Source organism: Hirundo rustica, chromosome 16 (genome assembly GCF_015227805.2).
Source record: "Hirundo rustica isolate bHirRus1 chromosome 16, bHirRus1.pri.v3, whole genome shotgun sequence".
Classification (NCBI taxonomy): Eukaryota; Metazoa; Chordata; class Aves; order Passeriformes; family Hirundinidae; genus Hirundo; species Hirundo rustica.
In genome coordinates, this window is record NC_053465.1 from 326,379 (window position 1) to 344,415 (window position 18,037).

The 18,037-nt window shown below is 43.5% G+C and overlaps 1 protein-coding gene across 2 annotated transcripts in view; it reads right to left on the minus strand.

The window, feature by feature from the left end:
- PREX1 (phosphatidylinositol-3,4,5-trisphosphate dependent Rac exchange factor 1) overlaps positions 1-16,217 on the minus strand; it is a 120,336-nt gene extending 104,119 nt beyond the window's left edge. The window contains exon 1 of one of the 2 annotated variants that reach the window (XM_040079861.1): positions 16,059-16,217. In XM_040079861.1, coding sequence (XP_039935795.1) covers positions 16,059-16,217 — 159 coding nt within the window. Of the gene's footprint in view, positions 1-11,064; positions 11,083-16,058 lie in introns of those variants that run through there. The other variant, XM_040079862.2, reaches the window with a different exon arrangement.
- Positions 16,218-18,037: the final 1,820 nt, after the last annotated feature.

Here is an 18,037-nt window from a genome sequence, read left to right on the forward strand (position 1 = left end):
TTCTGACAGCATCACAAAGCCTCACATGAAGTATGTGCAGGAAATCATGCTGAGTGTCTGGGATTGTGTCCTACCCAAAAGCTTCTAAAGGGAGGAGAAGAACAGACACGTTTGACAACTGAATATCATAGTACCTAGACACACAACAGTCAGGGAGATTTCTATCTAGCTCCTGTCACTGCCTGATGTTTAGACTGCTGGGAAAGAGAGACTTTGTTTAAGAAAAGATTTGTATAATGATGAGTGAAGACAGAAGTTACTAACTTAGCCAAATTCCACTTAAATGCACATTACAGTGGACAGGTAATATATCTCTAAATGAGAAGCCTTGCAATGAAAAAATTGTAAGATTTCTGTCACTGGTGCCACAGCTGGTGTATCATTAAACAAAAAAGGACACTCATGCCCAAATTACTCCCCATACACACACACAAAAGAAGAGAAACAACAACAAAAAACACCAAATCACACAGGAAATTTGCTTTCACTTCACTCCAAAGTCTCAACCCTCCTGACCAATTCCACCAGCTCAGCTGAAGCTTGCTTACACAGCAAATACAATAAAATAACATAAGCCTAGAAAACAGAAGCAGACTGAGACAATACATTTCCTCCTGTGAGACTGCAACTCAAAAATCATCTGTATTTAACATTACTTGATTCTAAAAATCAAAGTAAGTGCCTAATCCTCAGCATCCCCAGCTGTCAACTACAAACTATTAATTAATGTGCATTTGGGCTAAGGACTGTGACTCTCATTTGCAAACTGATTTAAACAAGACAACTGAAGCAATTTTTGTCCTCTATTCTGTTCCTTCCTCTCCTGAAGGTTAGACCTCGGTTTCTGACAAAAGTGCATCTGTTGCTTAAACACTGCCCTCCACAACTCAACATTTAAGCACTTAAACAAACCACTGTAGCCTTTAACCTACATTTTTACAGAAAGCTGTAGAAGCTGAGAAGACAAACCCAGACACCCGTTCACATTATGGGACTTCACCTCCAAGCAGCGGGGCCAGGCAAACAGGCACGGCAGTAACTGCCACGGTCACCTCACTTTACCACACTTGCAAATGTAAAGCTCTAAGCAGTGAGTAAGAGTGAAATTCGTGGGAATATCTTCTGGTTTGGTCTACTGCACTCTAAGATAATTAAGTGAAATATGGATTCCAGGATAAGGGCGTATCACATACACTGGCATTTCTAATTGTTTGCAACGGCCAATACTGAAATTATGATCTCAAATTAAGCACAATATTAATGTTGTGTTGTGTTCTGCATCAACCAGTCCTGGGGGACCTTCACCTGTTCATCTCCTTTGAGCCATGCAACAGTGACAATGCCCCGCCCCAGCAGGAAGCTGAAAACACCGTGTTCTCTCTTTTCTTTCCCCTTGTACAAAGGTACTTGCACCCCACCTCATGAACTGCTGGAGTGAAGCAGAACAGAAATAGATTGTGGGGACAGCAGAGAATTTGTGATGTGGGATACAAGATGCAACAGGATGCTGTAGTGATGCAGGGATGCAGAACTGAGGAAAGCAGTCCAACCCCACCCTGGTGCTACAGTACCCACCAGATCAGGTGTCTCAGCACGTCCTGCTTTTCTAGACAGATCACATCAGCTGGCATGTGAGAAAAGGCAAGTAGTACTCCTGTGAGGGCATTACTCCACCTCTCCACACACCACTCTTGCTCAAAATCTCACCAATCTCTTACGCAAATGGTTCAATAGTCTCATGATTTGCAGAGATGTATCATGCTACTTTGTTCTTTTTGTACTGGATTAGTTTGAATAAAGTAGTCATGGTCTCTCAGAGTCAGAACTGGTGAACAAGAATATTTTTATATGAAAACAAGGAGAATTTTTAAGGGTAACACCCAACAAGAATGGACTGAAGAGGTATCTTTAAAATGAATGAAAGGGAAGGAGGTGAAGCCGTAGAAGATCAGAATTGTGCAGAGGGGTACAAAATCTACCAAAAACAAATACTCTTGTCCCAGAGGACAAGTTTCCACAGTGAATTTCAGGATTAAAATACTTTTTTAATTTGCCTTCAAACTTCAAGTCTGAACCATGGAGCTAGAAAATTACAGAGGAAGAAACGTCCTTTCTGTGGCATCTCTGAAGTTCCAGCTCCTCACCAAAAGAAAACAAGTGCAGAGAAGCCACATAACTGAAATGCTCTAGATACTGACTTTTGTAAGAACTTTTTCAAAATTTCACCTTGGATTCAGCTTAGCATTAAGTCAGTTTTACTTTGCTTGACCAGACTGGTTTCTTCCTAATGAATGCAGGGTCATTCAAACCCCTGTACAGCAGTACATTCAAACCACTGACATTTTCACCTCATTTCTAATTTTTACACCCTTTGTGCTCAATGTGTGCTTGATTGCAGAACTCAGGCTTGCACTCACTCCTTTAAAAACTACTTCTGCATAGTGTTGAGAAGGATTTGTTTCAGCAGCTAGAGCTAGCACACAGACTAGGCAAGCGTGAAACCAGATGTCCAAGTGTTTGCACTTGGACTTGCCGAGATTTTAGCATGGGCACAACTGTTCACACAATTGCCACTGGGTAATATTGAGACCTGACATAGCTTCTTTGTTTACGTTTTTACTACTTCCTGAGAGTTTTGGGAAAGTGGTGACTGGCAGTTCCAGAAGGGCCAAGACTTACATTCTACACCTTGTGTTCACACAGGAACACTTTGCAGGAAGACTCTCCCAACACAGTCTCTGCATCCAGCAGATGTACTCCCAGAGGGGAAGACTGTTAATGCCTCCCATACCCATGGATTCTTTGTCTGTGCACAGACACTGCCCCTGGTTATGCCTAAGAGTCCTCCTGGAACTGAGCTAAGACCACCAATTCACATGTCAGCTGGTTGTCAGAAGACTGAATTGAAGAATTAACATTTTTGTCGCACTTTTTCACACAAAAAAGTCACATTGTTTATATGACATCTTTTGCTCAGCTTTTTCTCCTAAAGGTAAGAAATGGAGACAAGGGTCTGTTAGTTACTTCATCTGCACCCTTTGGACAACTCATTTTGCCTTTCTGCACCTCAGTTTCTCCATCTACTAAATACTGGTGCTATAGTTAGAGATGATCCAGCCAAAAAAGTGCTGTACGAACCAGCATCTTTATTCTTAATGCACTTCACAACAAAATTTTCTTCTTCTCTAAGTGAAATAGTCTCAAAAGCTTCTTCCCACCAGATTGAACTGGGTTTTGATACCATGCTGCCCCAGCAGCTCACCCAGAGCCACATTAAAAGAGAACTGATGTCATGCAGCCTTGCCTCCACACACCACCTGGACATGGTAACTGCTGCCACTGCAATTTCATTCTTGCTTGCTGTTTGCAAATTTCAGTTCCTCTGGTTGTGTGCTGTAAAATTTTGATTCATACTTTACTTTCCAAATATTGTGGCTTTTCTTGTGCAACTGCTTAAGGAAGATGGCTTGTATTGTGCAAATGGATCTCTTATGGCAGTGCATGCACAGTATAACAGGCAAGGCCCATTAAGAGCCTGGCTGTTCTTCCTAGCTTTATTTCACATCAAGATGCAGATTAGCTGGTTTTCAATATGGAAGGAAACAGAGGTCACAGTGGAAATACCAGATGTTCCTTGCTGCTCACTGTCTTCACATTCCACAAGCAGAAGATGCTGATACCGCAAGGTGATGGGCACTTGCTAGAACAGGCTGAGCTTTCCCGGCTCCTCTTGGCTTCTGCACCCCCTAGGATGAAGTCTGTAGAGGTAGCAGAATCCCCAAAAGGCGCTCTTCCAGACATCACACAAAACAGAGTATCACCCTACATATTTCTTCTTTTTCTATTTTCCTCTGCTACTCAGTATAACTACAGAAAACTTCCAGCACCCTTCACCAATACATGGATCCATAAAGCAAGTTTCATCAGCTTGATCCGTTCACCATGCCAAAAATCAAGGTGAAGCCATGCGCACTTAGAGAAAGAAAGGCTGGCTTAACAGTCAAAAAGAGGAAAACACACATTTCTTCAGGGACTGTTTTGCTCACTGAGTAATTGCCGCATTTGGCAAACATACAAAAAATGCAACAATAAAAATCAAAGCAAAGTAATAAAAACTGTGCATAAGTATTTCATTTATAACAACAGGAACTGTCCACAGCTGATTTTTTCAGAGAACCACAATAGCTAGTGAATAGTGAAAGATTATGTAAAGATGTATGGCTTATGACCTGTTCTAACCACAGAAGTATTTACTTCAGTACAGAATTATTGATCTGTGCTTCTTTTTGATTCCTTCCATTCACCTAAAACCAGTAGTCTTTCCAATTGTGTTTAGTTCAAAATTTATACTTTCAATTCAGTGGTCCAGTTTTGTTCCTAAATGCTTTTTGCTCTTGTTCCCTAACTTCTAAGTGCAGTTATTCTGATAAATGCTTCTTCTAAGTGTCAGAAGGATGAATGCACAGAAGTGAAAAAAGCCATCTACAGTAAGATTATCTGTCCTTGCACAAGGGCTTTGCAATTGATGGAAAGGAAGGCAGTATCAAGCAAGAACATGGAGGCAATGTCACAGCCAGAGGACTGAATACAACACAACCCTGAGAGTTCAGTGCTGGCAAAGTTGAAGGCCTGCTCAGTAAAAAGCCCAGCAAAACAGGTACTGCAGCACTCCATGTACCATATTTCATGTCCCCTCTACCATTTAATGACTAAGTTGAAAACTCCCACGGTACTTTTCTCTGGTATAAATAACTTAATTGGTAAATCTCACTTTCCAACTATACCTCCCAAAAATACTGTCTTTGGTCCATATAGCCTGAAAACCATTACTTATTTACTCACAAGTTTTCAGAACACATTCTCCTCATGTGAACAGATGACTTGTGCCAGCACAGAAGATAGGACATGTATTTGTAACAGTGGTAGTTTCCCATGTATATTTTTAAGAGCCAACAAAGGAGACAAACTCTGTGAAAAGTGTCTCCCCAATATGCATCTCTCCTTTTCCTGTCAAGGGATCACGCCTCTGACAAACCAGTGCTCAAAGCAAAAGCACTTCTGCAGCTCTCTTTGGAAAATTTCCCCCACTGTTCTGCCCTTATTGTCTTGTCAACACCTTCTCCTCACAACAGCTGCTTCCCATCTGAACTGATTTCTGAGCACAGTTTCAGTAACACAGCAAACAGAACCACCAGCACCCAGAGGGATATGAGCTAAAAAATTATATACAAGTGTCCAGTGATTATCATTTGAAGACTTTGATTTTCTTCAATAAAAAGGGAAGTAAATAGAAATGATCAAGCATCCTTCATATGAAGGACCAAATACTTTCAATCTACAGCATCTCAGCTGACAACTGTCAATGTTGACACTGAATTAGGTAACATCCAGTTCCTTTTCACACTGTCCTGAAGTAGTTGACAGCCATTCAAACTGTATTTCCTTTCTGTCTCCTCCTCCACAGACTGAAGAAAATAAAAGATCTCAAGTAATGATAGCAGGAGTCAGTAGTGACAAATCTAAGGAAGGCTGACAAAACATACTTCTAGCATTTCTGGCCTGGCACCTAGAACTTTCATATAATAACAAAGCATCAGAAGTAACACCATCCACATCAACAAGGAAAAACTAGCACCGGGTCTGGGTGTGAGCTCCAATCTACCAGAATCCTGCTTTAGCACTAAACGCCAGAGCCTGGCGTGGGACCTAGGGCCATGCCTCCATTGGTGAGCCCACAGAGCCAGGACATGTGCCTGAGCCTTGCAGTTCTGGGAGAAAACTGGGAGAATGTTTCCTGGCATGCTCCGGCCTCGGCTTACTAGCACTGTCCCAAACAATTGTCAGGCATGGTGCCAGTTAGGATAGGCCAAGGACATTCCCAGCAGGCAGCCTGAATGCAGCCATCCTGCTTTGACACTCGGAGTTCAGTGGCACAATACAGGACCATATCATGCCAGTTAGCCACAGGGCCAAAGAGTGGCACTGTTTTGTTTACTACATTTGTAGCCTAAGCCTCTTCCTTAACAATATAGTGCATTAACCACTGAGTCCATGTCTTCTCCTCTGTGACCTACATACTAAATAGCACACAGACTACTAATTTATACCTACATTGAGCTTGTCCATTTTTCTCACAACAACATGGATTCTATTTATGACTGACGTTTGAGAGTCCAGAAAACTTTTACAGCCTTCCATTACTGCCCATTCATACAAAATGGAAAGGGCTTTTTTAGCCACCTGGTCATGAGGTTAACAGCCAAGGCTCCCTGTGAGGTGATGCATTCAAAGCAATTGCCAGATTAGATGGAAAGTCCCATGAGACCAGAGACTTTGCTGTGTAGCCAAAACCCACCCACCTATCTGAGATAAGAATTTGCATTTTAGTGAGTTCTTATCAGGAGTCTGCTGCCAAAGCAAGGCTCTCCACCAGTGACACACACACTTTGAATATCAGGGAACTCCTCTCATACTCTCATAGTCATCTTCCTCAGTATCCAAAATAATCCCTGAATACAACATTTTATGTTTTCCCCTCTTTCCTGACAAGTATTTCCTTCATGTATCCCACGACAGGCTGGTCCAAATTAACCATGCTAGGATGCCAGAAGCATGAGCAGGCAAAATTTTCAACACAAAAGTGTTACCACTAATGTGATTTACTGCAGATAGAAGGTGTAAGAAGATATGGATGATGTTGTTAGGCTTTAAAATCTAAGCCCACTCTGTCATGTACAAAGGTAGTAAACATCTGACAGACATCCAATAAAATGAGACTTTTGGGCTTTAAGCTGTTTCTTAGTAAATTGCTTGGATCCCAAAGATGAGCATCAATTCCTTGGTGGCAATCTCAGCAGTCAGGGTCACTGGTGCAAAGAACTGCAGCAACCTCTCTGTAAAAGAGGTGTTCTCAGGAAAGGGGCAAGCAGTGTGCCTCAGGGATTAGCATTTGCCCATTCTGACACCCTGGGCCAAGACATGTCAGCAAAAAGGATATAGGTTTGGTGTCACTAGCAGCAGCTCTGGTTCACAACCAAACCAGCAACCTCATTTGTGCAAATCAAACCCCTGGCCCAATCACATCAAGTTTCACACCCAAAACATGTAGTCAAAGAGTTTCTAACATATGCTTGAGGCAGGAACCCTGGAAACGTTGGTCCTATCACTTAGCTAGTGGGATCTTAACAATTGACAAATCCACAAGGAATATATAAACGGCACTCTGCCTGTCAGATGGTCTGCTCCTTCTTTTTTTTTTGAACTGAAAGTTTATCACTGAGACAAATAAATTAAGACTAGTCTACAAAGATTTTTAAGGACTAAATAACTGCACTTGCTTTTAAAAGAAGTGTCCTCATTTTAGATAAGCAAAGTGGTTTTGGAACCAACAAATTAACCAGTTAACACAAGAATGACTACAGCAAAACCTGAAGTACAAAATGAAAGGTTAAGAATGGTCACAAAATTTACTCCATGAGTCATGAGACAGACGAAGTGCAACAATTTGTATGGCTGATATGCTTCCATAAAAAATAATTTCAGCAATGGGAATAGCAGTGAGAATGACCCAGCATCCTCACATGAACATAAATGCTCCTGTAACTCAGTTCCACAATCCCATTATCTCATACCAACCTTTAAATAATCAGGATTTAGAAATCTATGGCACTCTCTGCAACTCGAAAATACATGACATAAAATTGTCACTGTTTCCGGAACTGTAGGAAGTGGCATTGCCAGCTGGTTTGTAACAAGTTCTTGTGCTGATAGGACTAGGTGAAAGGGCAGACAGGCCTAAGATGAGCCTCACAATGCCAGAACAGTCAATGCTGCCTTTCTGTCCCTAGGTGTGAAGTGGCCTATCTGAGCAATATTCAGCTTTGGGCACTAAGTGTCTCATGGCCTAACATATGGCATTCAGCTGTGCAAGCAAGGAGGAAGACTCATTAGGAAGAGTGAAGAAACAGTTTTCTCATCACAGAGCTGTTTTCACTTACTTTGCTCTTGAGATCTGCAGTTCAGAGGGAGTCAATGTCTCTTCAGATGAATGGCATCTACAGAAAGGTGACAGTGATATGCAGAAGTCAAGTGTTTTAACCAGCCACCCTGAGGTTCTGTCAGTACAGATCCACTGCAGTTCTCTACGTCTGCTACAGCTTGACTCAATCACACCTGCAGAGGTAGTGTGAAAGCTTTAATCATGCCTGACTGGGTAATTAAGCAGGACTCTTCATCTGCAGCAATATTTAAATCCAACACTTGATCAAATCTCATGCATGCTGTTGCTGCAATCACCAGTCCAAGCCTATGATTTGTGATACAGAAGGGAAAAGCAGTCAGTGTTCAGTCTGTATAAGATGGTTTTGCATGAATTGCATTGCTTCACAAGAAGTCTTTGCAGCCGATTGAGAAACAACATGGTTGTTTATTTTGAGTTTTTCCTCTTCTCTAGCTGTACTCACTCCTGGTAACCAGGACAGGCTGCCATTTGCACAGGAATTTCAAGCTTCATCAAAACCAAAAGATATATCACCATTTACATCCTAAACCACATTAAACATTACTATGCAAGGCCTTTACCATTGCAGGCTGGAAATCCATTTGGGGAGACAAAAATAGAAAAGGGATTCTACAGCTGGAAAGAAGACAGAAATTCACACAGTCCCTTTATATTTTCTTGTAAGCGCTTGAAGCAAGCAATAGGCAGGCAACAGAAGTAAGTCATTTTCTGAAAGCTTAATCTGTCACAGACTCATCTGGGTGCCCAAAGGCAGACACTCTACTTGGGGGCCCTGCTTTTTCAAGCCTCAGAAACCCTCTGTGTCAGATGCCTCTGGGAGGATGTGCACAGAGGAAAGATGGCCTGCAATCACATCACTCTCTTCCCCTTAGGAGAGTTCAGTGTTGGATTTGCAGGCCACCCCCAGCAGTCTGATTACCCGACTGCTCCTGTAAATGCTGTATGCCGACACCTAGTCACAGTCATGAGGAATGAGTTGTTCCCAAATGCAGGTACAAACTCAGACAAACCTTTCTCTCCTGTGACAATAATACTCTGTATACTGTACAACGCCTGTTAAATAATCCACTGCCTCACTTAGTACTACTAAAGCCTTGGGAGTGCCTTGCACCTGGTGTTCTGGGCACTAGAGTTCAGGACACAAACAGATTAGAGAATCCAGGTAACAGCGCAGGAATTACCAGAAGTAAAATGAAATAATTTTTGAGAAAGCAAATGAAACAATTTGACAATTTGCCATAATCTGAAGCAAAATGTAAAAACATTCTTGAAGCATTTAAGGGATTGACGCAAAGGAAAAAAGAGCACTAAAAAGATTAGACGGTATATTAAGCATTAAGAAGACATTTCTAATATTAACAACATCTAAACACAAGGATAAACCATCAAAAACTAAGATCTTTCCCTAACAGAACATGATGGGACGGTTTGCCAAGATTCTCTCCAAAGCTGCCTTTCAGGACGCTAGGATACAATGTAAAATTGAAGAATTACATTTCCTACCCTCTCAAACCAGTACTCCTGCCTATGGCAGAAATACTGTGTGACCTGGGGAGTGGAAAATTATCAAAGCTTTTAAACTTTTTTTGTTTCCTGTATTTAGGGACAAACAAGTTCCCATTATGGGTATCAGTCTACTTCCTGCAAATATCAGGCAAAAATGTTGTAAAATCAAACATGCATCCATACAGTCCAGCTATGTACCGAGCAACTCTAATACTCTGCTCTCTGCAATGCTTGGTTCACTTTTTGATCCCCATGCCCTTTCCTACCAGAGCCCAGGGACTCTCTCCCTCTCTTTCCTCAGCTCCCACAGTGCTATTGCAGGAGAGTTTTGTTGCAGAGGCACCAGTGTGGCTCTGGGAAAGCCCAGGGCAGCCAAGCACTCCCTTCTCCCTCAGACATCATGGCACATGCTCAAACAACAACGGGCATGCCTCAAATGAGAGGGAGGGACAAAGGACAAAAAGGCTGATTGATCACGGCACAGCAACCAAGAGGAGAGACCAGAGCCAGAACGAGGTCAGACACCTCATTCCGAAGGATGTAACACGACCAAAGTAGGTCTGAGATAAAGGGTAACAAAAGGGTCAGATGCACACCAAGCTGGAATGAGTTAAGGGAAGCAAAAAAGAAATTAGTTTTAGTTCTCACCTGTATAGCAGTAAACTGGTGAAACTACACAGGGAATTTATTGATATTTTATCACCATGGAAATTCTGTGAGAGTGCAAAAAGAATAAACACCTTCTTTCACATAAAAACCTGCTGTACTCCTACGTAACTGATTTGTAAAGCCTCACTGCAAAAGGCATGAGCTCAGCACACTATTTTCAAAGTGGCACACTAAGCTCATACAGCGCAGAGTAGGAGAAGACCTGGATATTCTGGATCCTCCAGTGCTGATCTTAGACCTGTGGCTGTAAACTGGGCTCTCTAGACCACAGGCTCTGACAAATAAATATTTTCAGAGCTTTCTCTTTGCTTTGTTCCGCTTTTCAGTTTCTCACTTTTGCTTCATCTTTCTACAACCAGACTGTTTTCTTCACTTTCTTTCTTTGTATCTGGGGCAAAAGAACCTTCTAATCTATTTGCATTTCAGCCTTAGCTGTTGATTTTGCACTACACTTGGTCTAAATAGAAAAATCCACTAGCGAAACTGCCAACCCCAAATTCAAGAGTCAAAACGAAAGCCTCTAAAAACTCAAGAGGCTTTTTTTGTTTTGCTAACGTTCTATCTTCAATTCGTGCTTTACAACCAGAAGGGCTACAAACATGTCATTTAAAATGAAAGCCATAATCTTCCTCAATTTACATATATCACGAACCAGACTTAAAAAAAAAAAAAAAAAAAAAAAGCTCTGTGACTTTAAAACTAAACAGGAACATCTTGATCATTTCCAGTTCTAACAAATTACTCTAGGTGGCCAACTGACCCAAAACAGCAAAGGTAATTTAGATCACTTCCAAACAATTTCCTTTCCCATCTCCTTCCTCTTCCCCAAGCGCTCTTTTAGCTGTATCGTAATAAAGGAGCAACATTACCCAAACCATATGGTTCACCTTCCAGAATCAGCGTTTATCTGTATCTGCTGAGGGTGAACAGGCAGAAAACAGGGTAGGACAGGAAACCACAGCTCACAGCCGACACAAATGGTCTGTTTGCTACCTTATTAGAGCACCAGAGCCTCATCTTAGATGCAAACAAGATTGTGAAATAGAAAGGGAAGGGGGGGGAGGGGGGGAAGACCAAACAAAGCCTGTGATGCTTATCATGTTTCAAGATGGGTGGAGTGCAAAACCCAGAGACAGATCAATTACACCTACAAAGCAAGCAAGAAAGGGGAGCAAAACATAAATATTTTGAGTCAGTAGGATGTGGTCTAATTTATCTGATGGCACATGTCCTAACGTAACATTTATACAACTGATAGGATTGAAGAGGACTTGTAGTTTTCATAAAAAATAAAGGAAAAATATTTCACAACAATAAAAGAATGCATGATACTAAAACCTAAAAATAGTACTGGTACAATTACTTATCCAATTTGATACCTATCTGGTAGAGAACACTTCACCTTTCCTACTGTTTTCATGCCTGCATAAAACAAACAGCAATTGCTCGAGCTAAAAGTACACCATGTCATTCTGACATTAAAATTTACAAGTTGGTGGCTTGTCTCTGGAACGATGAAAGAGACATATTTATATACAATGTAGAGAACAATTTGGCTTTATATAATCACTATTATCTAAGCTGTGGTAGCTGCACGTGCAGGTTTGAGCTGAATGTTTGGTGAAATAAACGAATGTGGGGGGGGGGGGGGAAAAGGTGATGCAACAAAGTATCTACCACTGCAATCCAGTGTATTGGATAACTAGTGCTCCAACACTTCCACATGTAATTCATGATTGTATCTACAAAATGGTTAAAAAACCCTTTAAAAACCTGCCAGCTAACTACTGTGTACTCACTATTTCATCTATTTTTAGAATGATGCTCAATGAGTATATCCAAAATTGCTCAGGGCTCCTGCATCTCCTTACTTGAGAGCTGGTCTTTAATTACTGAAATACTAGTGTCAGATTTGACTGGGTTTCTGTGCAATGACCATGCAACAGTCAAACACACCACAACCCTTCTTTCCCCAACAAACTGTGCATGACTTCTCCATACCAACCGACACTCAAGAACAGCTACCTAGAGCTTGGGTAAGCCTGAGTGCTGCACCCTGCAGATGCTGCACCTCCAGCAGTGTGCTGGCAGCCCAACACTCGTGCACAGCACTGTATGCCACCAGACAGATGCTGGCATTTATCCAGCTGGTCACTCTAATTAAATTATCGTCTGGTGGGATTCTGTCACACACAAAAAGAAGTATTTACAAAATTACATAGGACAATATAAACATTTCTGTATATGTTAAAGAGTTAAAAGAGGCTACAGGATGAATTGAATCCTAAACTCTGCTATAATAGATAATACACATTAATATATATATATATATAAAATATTATATTATATATATTATATAATATATATATAAAATATATTATATATATTATATATATATACACACACACATATAATACAAGTATCAACAGGCGTACCAGAAACTAAACAGGAGCTAAACTGACTAGGAAGGCCTTCTCGTGTCCAAAATTAAATGGAATAAAATTACTACAAATCACATACAAAGTGAAAAATGATGGGACATCCAAGTTAAATTTGCAGATATAACTCCATTTGTCAAAATTACTTTAGGTATGAAGCATAACAGATTATAGAGACAACTTTATTTAAATAAATAAACATCTGTAGCATTTTCATTAAATGAGTACACAACTCACAATAAAATAGTCTTAACAGCGCCTAAAACAATTTTTATTGTTAGAAAATAGAACTCCATGTTCTAAAACTTTAATTATTTAATTATAATTTTAATTATACTTTATATTTAACTTTATATACTCAGTTTATTAATTTATGAAAACAAAATACGGACCACAATCTTTTAGGCAAAGCAAGTAAGGACTGTGTCCTTATACGAATAATGACCCTATTTTCCCCTGCAGCTAAGTGAGAAAACATTTCTAAGCATAGAAAAAGAAAAAGGAAACCTTTCCTTAAACACAATCACATATTCATCTCCTAAAACAGACTAAAATGCAGTAAGTAAATTGAAGTTACTTTGATTTATTTGCAACCGCTTAGCATTAAATACTTACAAGATTCTAAATACTTAAGAGATTCTTGTACATTACCAGGGAACACAGGAAGCTGCTGCTAGCAAGCAACTTCAGTGCTGTGAATAAACCCATAGAATTTAGCTGTTTGCTTTTAAAAACATTGTTTATTGAGAACACTTAATGAGGACTAAGGCTTCAATAGCAAATATTTAACCAAGAGCACAGATTCCTCACATAAGCACAACTGTCCCAGCCTACTCCAAGGAAACTCATTATGATGATGAAAGATACGAGATTTAGCTTTCCTTTATTTAACCCAAGCTATTGAAGTTTCTTAAGCAAAGGAACCCACACCCCACATCTGTCTCATCTCCTTTTTGACAGGAACAAGTTTCCAGAAGATCTGGGTACTGCAGTTCTCTTGCACAGAATTGCAGTCTTTCAGTGCAGCCAAAATTACATGTGGATCATATGGAGTACAAACCATTTCACACTATGGAAAAACAACTAACCTTGACCAATCACACTGGAGTGTTAACCTGGTGTGTTATTACTCCAGGAAGTATAACAGTGCACGTTTATTTTGCACTGGGTAAGTGCTGCCCACTCAGAACATGAGTGGGGGAAACAGAGATCCATGAGGCAGGAGGGGTGGCTCCTGCGCAGCGATGCCAGCATGCTCAGAAGAGCCAACACACACGAGTTACGTGGCCTGCATTTGTGAGGCCGAGCAGAGCTGAGATAACACAGTCCCAGGGCTACAGCAGTACTTTCATCGGTGTCATAAAGCAAATCTTTTGGCCTATAACTGCATCTAATCCTAGTGATTATATAGGTGATATTATCCTTGCACGTTGTGTTGGCTGTCCAGTAGGGGAGGTAGGGCAGAATTCTTTCCTGTGGGCTGTCTTGTTAGAAAGATTAAGTTATGGCCATCCACATAATTTATGCAGAAAATATTTTACACTCCAAATGTTTTTTAAAAAAATTCTATCCCACTACTGCTCCTTTTACCTTCACCTGCTACAGCAGATCCTCATTTTCCTTTCCTTGGGACTAACATCATTCATCTATCCAAAAGCAGTTGTACAGAGATTCAGTCAGTAAGATGTAGGTCAATGACTGAAGAAACTGACACCATTTAGGACAGCACATGAATATTTGACATGTGCATGAAGTATGAATGCTGCTCTAAACTAAGGCTGAGAGATAAGAAAGATCCTATCCCTCAGTGCTTTATCCAAACATAATTAGCAAAACACAAATTCTGTAGGGGGGTAAAGCTGCAATTCCAGAACCAACACCACACGATAATACTACAGCCACTCTACACCTGGTGACAAAGTGCCTCAGAAGGGCTCTGAGTGCCAGCAGTGCCAGCCAAGACCTCAGAGAGTGCACTCTGTCAGGATCTTCTCCTGCCATTACCTAGGGCATATTACTCACTACTGCTCTAATGAAAACGGCCAAGTTAATGAATACAAATAAATAAAAGATCTGTTTTGGGTTTTTTTAATACATGAAAATCCCATTTAGCTAACACTGTGAATACATTTAGCAGTGAGAACCGGAATTAAAAATATATATAGCTTGAATCTACATTCTAGCTTGCAGCTAACAAAATCTCAAATTCAGTACTTAGGACAGAGGAGTTTTCTGAGGGATTTTGGTTTTGTTTTGTCTGTAGGGTGGGGCTCTTCTACATCTTACAGATTTTAGAAGAAAACCTCCTCACACTGAGACAGAACCGCAGTTCTAAATTAAGCTAACTGGCACTTTAGTTCAAAATTCAAATTAAAGGCTCTGAGTTCAACTGCTGGAGAGAGAAGATGAAGGTTCAAGTAGAGACTAGTTCATAAAGCAACCACATCCTTGTCATTTATCGTTTATGCTACACAGTTTGGTGAATCTGAAAAACACTGAAGACAAACTGATTTTAAAACAAACAAACAAAAATCTTGCCAGGACAGGTCAAAAGGGGCCCAGGGTCTAAGCTCTTTTAGATGAAGCCAGAGTTTAGTCTTTATCTAGGAAAACACCAGAAAGAATTTCTGCCCTGACCAACCTTTTAGAAATCTCTGCAGAGACTTTCTTTGCTTTGATTTTTGATCTCTGTGTGATCACTAGTTGTTTTTGTTTGTTTGGTTTGGTTGTTTTTTGTTTGTTTTTGTTTGTTTTGTTTGGTTTGTTTTTTTTAATGCTGTATCTGTTATCTAGTAACTTTTACTGCAGGCTCTTCTAGTCATTTACAGGAGTGCGGTGGCACACAGATGAATTCCACATTTAGAACCCATATAGGAAAATGGAAACATTCAGATGGATTTTTTTCTTCTGAATTAGACCATGAATAATTTCAGAGGCAGGTATAATTATTTCCACACGCACAAACACACCCGGCACAATCACAAATTTATGTTTACCATTAAACAAAGATATACGTACAATACTTATTTATAAATAACTGTCAGTAAGGGTAGACTTTCCAAGGGGGAGTAAAAGCAGCTTCTAAACAACAGCCAAGGGGACGGGGCATTCCGAGAGCAGACGCCCCGCTGGGTCGGCGGGGCCGGGCGCGCTGCGGGGGCCGGCGCTGTACCCGCTCCGCGCCGGGGACCAGAGAATCGCGGCTCTGCCGGCCCCGCGCTGCCGGCGGCCCCGCGCCCGGCCCCTCGCCGGGCCTCTCCAGCACAAACCCTCTCTCGGCGCCGCGGACCCGGGCACGGGCACTTCCACAACTTGTGCCCCGCCGCCCCCGCGGCCCCCGGCCCGCCGGGAGGAGCCGCTCCGGGCCGTCCGCCCGGCCCCGCCGTGCCCCCGAGAGCGCTCCCCAGCCCCGCGGTGCCACTCACCGACTGCAGGAAGCGGAGGGTCCCCACGTAGTCGCGCTCGGTGCTGAGGATCTCGTTGAGGACGCAAAGGCGGAGGCGCAGCTGGCGGTCGGTGTCCTTGGGGCAGCCGGCGGGCTCGGCCGCGCTGGGGGCGCCGGGCGGCTGCGGCGGCGGCTCCATGGTGGCGGCGCGGGCCGGGCGCTCCGCTCCCCGCTCCATCAGGAGCCCCCCATAGCCCCTCGGCCGCGCCTCGCCCGCGCCTGGAGGCGTTACAGAGGCCGGGCGCTGGGCGAAGCCCGGCTGCGGGACATGCCGGGGTAGCGGCGCGGCAATGCTGAATAGAGCGCGAAGGGAAGTCCCGGGGGCAGGGATGGAGAGCGAGGGGGAGCGAGGGACGGGGCGGGCGCAGGCGGCGGAACCCGGCCCCGGGGGCCGGCGAAGGGCAGGAGGGCGGGGCGAGACAGAGGGGAGTGTGGCTTTCTCATCTCGTCCCGCACATCCTCATAGCCGCGTGTCCTCCTCAGGCACAGCCCCTCACACGCAGCCTCTCACACACAGCCCCAGAGGCACACAGCCTCTCACACAGGCAACCCCAGACACACGCAGCCCCTCATACACAGCCCTCACACACTCGGCCCATCACACACACAGCCCATCACACACAGAGCTCCTCACACATGAAACCCCAGAAAAACGCAGCCCCTCACACAGGCAGACGCTCACACACAGCTCCTCACACACAGCTCCAGACACACAAAGCTCCTCACACACACAGCTCCTCAGACACACAACCCCTCACACACACAGCTCCTCACACACAACCCCTCACACACGCAGCCCCTCACACAGGCAGCCCCTCACACACAACCCCTCACACACGCAGCCCCTCACACACGCAACCCCTCACACAGGCAGCCCCTCTCACAGGCAGCCCCTCACACACGCAGCCCCTCACACACGCAGCTCCTCACACACGCAGCTCCTCACACACACAACCCCTCACACAGGCAGCCCCTCACACACACAAATCCTCACACATGCAGCCCCTCACAAGCAGCCCCTCACACACAGCCCCTCACACACGCAGCCCCTCACACACACAACCCCTCACACATGCAGCCCCTCACACACACAAATCTTCACACGTGCAGCCCCTCACACGCAGCCCCTCACACACAACCCCTCACACACACAGCTCCTCACACACACAACCCCTCACACAGGCAGCCCCTCACACACAACCCCTCACACACGCAGCCCCTCACACACACAAATCCTCACACATGCAGCCCCTCACACACACAGCTCCTCACACACACAACCCCTCACTCACGCAGCCCCTCACACAGGCAGCCCCTCACACACACAACCCCTCACACATGCAGCCCCTCACACACACAGCTCCTCACACACACAACCCCTCACTCACGCAGCCCCTCACACAGGCAGCCCCTCACACACACAAATCCTCACACATGCAGCCCCTCACACGCTGCCCCTCACACACAACCCCTCACACACACAGCTCCTCATACACACAAATCCTCACACATGCAGCCCCTCACACACACAGCTCCTCACACACACAACCCCTCACTCACGCAGCCCCTCACACACAACCCCTCACACACACAAATCCTCACACATGCAGCCCCTCACACGCTGCCCCTCACACACACAGCTCCTCATACACAACCCCTCACACATGCAGCCCCTCACACGTAGCCCCTCACATGCAGCCCCTCACACACACAGAGCTCCATTGTCACACAAGAATGCACACAGCACAGTGGATGCAAACGTGCAGAAATAACATATCACAGACTTCCATGCCATCAAAGAATGAATGCAAAAAACATGTTTCATCGCCATCGATTCAAAATTAAGTTGGTTGTGGTTGCTTGTGTAAAGCATAAGGGCAGGGATGAACAGGGCAAACCGAACACAAAACCAGTCTGAGGGCTGCAATTCAGCACTACTCCCAGAAAGTTTATTTGGTT